The 3,420-nt window shown below is 48.7% G+C and overlaps 1 protein-coding gene across 1 annotated transcript in view; it reads left to right on the top strand.

Moving 5' to 3' along the window:
- Positions 1-3,420, top strand: part of LOC130587032 (cingulin-like) — a 14,822-nt gene that overhangs the window by 9,084 nt on the left and 2,318 nt on the right. The window contains exons 6-8 of the mRNA XM_057387990.1: positions 1,157-1,240; positions 1,950-2,068; positions 2,912-3,020. Coding sequence (XP_057243973.1) covers positions 1,157-1,240; positions 1,950-2,068; positions 2,912-3,020 — 312 coding nt within the window. The remainder of the gene's footprint in view (positions 1-1,156; positions 1,241-1,949; positions 2,069-2,911; positions 3,021-3,420) is intronic.

Genomic DNA, 3,420 nt, shown 5'->3' with positions numbered 1-3,420 from the left:
ACCTGGAATGTGACAAAAGCTCCCTGGAGCGGCAGGTGAGGGAATTCCTGGGAAAAGGATGGGAATGATCCCAAATCCTGAGAAAGGATGGGAAATTACCCCAAATCGTGGGAAAATGGGCGGGAATGGCCCCAAATCCCAGTGGAAATGGCCTCAAATCCTGGCAGGAATGACCCAAATCCTGGGAAAAGGGTGGGAATGACACCGAATCCCAAGAAAAAGGGTGGGAATGGCCCCAAATCCCAGGAAAATGGGACAGGAATTACCCAAATCCCGGGAAAATGGGGTGGGAATGACCCCAAATCCCGGGAAATGACCCCAAATCTCGGGGAAATGGGATGGGAATGGCCCCAAGTCCTGGGGAATGACCCCAAATCCCAAATCCCCAGGGAATGGCCCCAAATCCTGGTGGGAATGAGCTCAAATCCTGGGAAAATGGGTGGGAATGATCCCAAATCTTGGGAAAATGGAGTAGGAATGGCCCCAAATCCTGAATTCCCAGGGAATGGCCCCAAATCCCTGGAGAAGGGCCCCAAATCCTGGGAAAATGGGTGGGAATTGCCCAAATCCTGGGAATTACCCCAAATCTCAGGAAAATGGGATGGGAATGACCCCAAATCCCTGGAGAATGGCCCCAAATTTCGGGAAAATGGGTGGGAATGACCCAAATCCTGAATTCCCAGGGAATGGCCCAAAATCGTGGCAGGAATGACCCTGATTCCTGGGAAAACGGGGCGGGATTGACCCCAAATCCCTGGGGAATGGATTTCCCAAAATCCTGGGAAAATGGGCAGGAATGGTCCCAAATCCGTGGGAATGACCCAAAATCCTGGGAAAAGGGGTGGGAATGGTCCCAAATCCCAAATTCCCAGGGAATGACCCCAAATCCCAAATTCTTAGGAATTTTGGGTGGGAATGCTCAGGAATTCTCAGGAATTCTCAGAAATTTTGGGTGGGAAATCTCAGAAATTTTGGGTGGGAAATCTCAGGAATTCTCAGAAATTTTGGGTGGAAATTCTCAGAAATTTGGGTGGAAATTCTCACGAATTTCACCAATTCCAGGTGGGATCTCTCAGGAATTCTCAGGATNGGAAAATTCATGAAAAATCCATGAAAATCCATGGAATTCCATGAAATTCCCTGTTTTTTTTCCCAGATCGAGCAGCTGCGGGCGGAGCTGCTCCAGGAACGTTCGAACCGTCAGGACCTGGAATGTGACAAAAGCTCCCTGGAGCGGCAGGTGAGGGAATTCCCGGGAAAACGGGGTGGGAATGGCATCAAAATCCTGGGAATGACCCCAAATCTTGGGAATGGCCCCAAATCCCGGGAAAACCGGGCGGGAATGGCCCCAAATCCTGGGAAAATGGAGTGGGAATGGCCCCAAATCCCTGGGGAATGACCCCAAATCCCCAGGGAACGGCCCCAAATCCTGGGAAAATGGAGCAGGAATGACCCAAAATCCCGAATTCCCAGGGAATGGCCCCAAATCCGGGCGGAAATGGCGCCAAATCCCAAATTCTCAGGAATTTTGGGTGGGAACGCTCAGGAATTCTCAAAAAATTTGGGTGGAAATTCTCAGGAACTTTCACCAATTCCAGGTGGGATCTCTCAGGAATTCTTGGGAATTCTCAGGAATTCTCAGAAAAATTTGGGTGGGAAATCTCAGGAATTTTCACGAATTTTGGGTGGGAATGCTCAGGAATTCTCAAAAAATTTGGGTAGGAAATCTCAGGAATTTTGGGTGGAAATGCTCAGGAATTCTCAGGAATTTTGGGTGGGAAATCTCAGGAATTTTCACGAATTTTGAGTGGGAAATCTCAGGCATTTTCAGGAATTCCAGGTCGGATCTCTCAGGAATTCTCAGGAATTTTGGATGGAAATCCTCACGAATTTCACCAATTCCAGGTGGGATCTCTCAGGAATTCTCTTTTTTTTTGGGAATTTTCCAGAACAAGGAGCTGAAGAATCGTTTGGCCGCCTCCGAGGGGCAGCTCCGRCCCGGCAGCAGCGTCTCCCAATTGGAATCTCAGCTGGAATCGCTCCGGGATCAACTCCAGGCTGAGGAGAGGTACCCAAATCCCAAATTTTCCTGAAATCTGGGAATTTCATCTTTTTTTTGGGGATGGTTTTCCACGGAATGGGTTGGGATCCCGAAAGTTGTGGGGTTGGAATGTGGGGAATAAAAGGGGATTGGGGAATTTCAGGGATGGGGAATTTGTGGGATAATTGGGAGAGGGTTTAGGGTTTATCCTGAAAATCCCATTAAACCAACCTGGAAATTCCCAGGAAAAGCCTGGAAAATCCTGGAAATTGGGGGAAATTCCTGGAAATGCCTGGAAATTCCCAGAAATTGGGGGAAATGCCTGGAAATCCCTGGAAAAGCCTCGAAATTGGGGGAAATCCCTGGAAATGCCTGAAAATCTGGGGAAAATCCCTGGAAATTCCTGGAAATCTGAGGAAATCCCTGGAAATTTGGGGAAAATCGCTAAAAATTCATGGAAATTGGGAGAAATTGGGGGAAATCCCTGGAAATGCCTGGAAATTGGGGAAAATTCCTGGAAATTCCTGGAAATCTGGGGAAATTCCTGGAAATTGGGGGAAATCCCTGGAAATTCCTGGAAATCCCTGGAAATGCCTGGAAATTCCTGGAAATCCCTTGAAATCTGGGGAAAAACGCTAAAAATTCATGAAAATTGGGGGAAATCCCTGGAAATCTGGGGAAAATTCCTGGAAATTCCTGGCAATCTGGGTAAATTCCTGGAAATTCCTGGAAAAGCCTGGAAATCTGGGGAAAATCCAGGGAAATCCCTGGAAATTCCTGGAAATTGGGGGAAATCCCTGGAAATCTGGGTAAATTCCTGGAAATTCCTGGGAATTCCTGGAAAAGCCATTCCCGGCGTTTTTTCCGCAGGGAGAAGAGCGTTCTGCTCTCATCCAACCGGAAATTGGAGAGGAAAATCAAGGAGCTCTCGATGCAATTGGACGATGAGAGACAGAGCAGCGGCAGCCAGAGGGACCAGGTGGGAATTCCGGGAATTCCGGGGGAATATCGGGAATTCTGGGAATTCTGGGAATTCTGAGGGAATATTGGGAATTCTGGGGTGGGAATTCTGGGGGGGAATTGTCGGGAATTCTGGGGGAATTGTCAGGAATTCTGGGCTGGGAATTATTGGGAATTGGAGGGAATTCTGGATGGGAATTGTCCGGAATTCTGGGAGGGAGTGGCAGCCAGAGGGACCAGGTGGGAATCCTGGAATTCTGGGGGATTATCGGGAATTCTGGGTGGGAATTGTCGAGAATTATCGGGAATTCTGGGCTGGGAATTATTGGGAATTGGAGGGAATTCTGGGGGGGAATTGTCGGGAATTCTGGGCGGGAATGGCAGCCAGAGGGACCAGGTGGGAATTCCCGGAATTCTGG

This window comes from Malurus melanocephalus, unplaced genomic scaffold (assembly GCF_030028575.1).
Source record: "Malurus melanocephalus ecotype Western Australia unplaced genomic scaffold, MMel_1.1 scaffold_1473, whole genome shotgun sequence".
NCBI lineage: Eukaryota > Metazoa > Chordata > Aves > Passeriformes > Maluridae > Malurus > Malurus melanocephalus.
The sequence above is the reverse complement of the archived record's forward strand: the minus strand, read 5'-3'. Positions and strand labels throughout refer to the sequence as shown.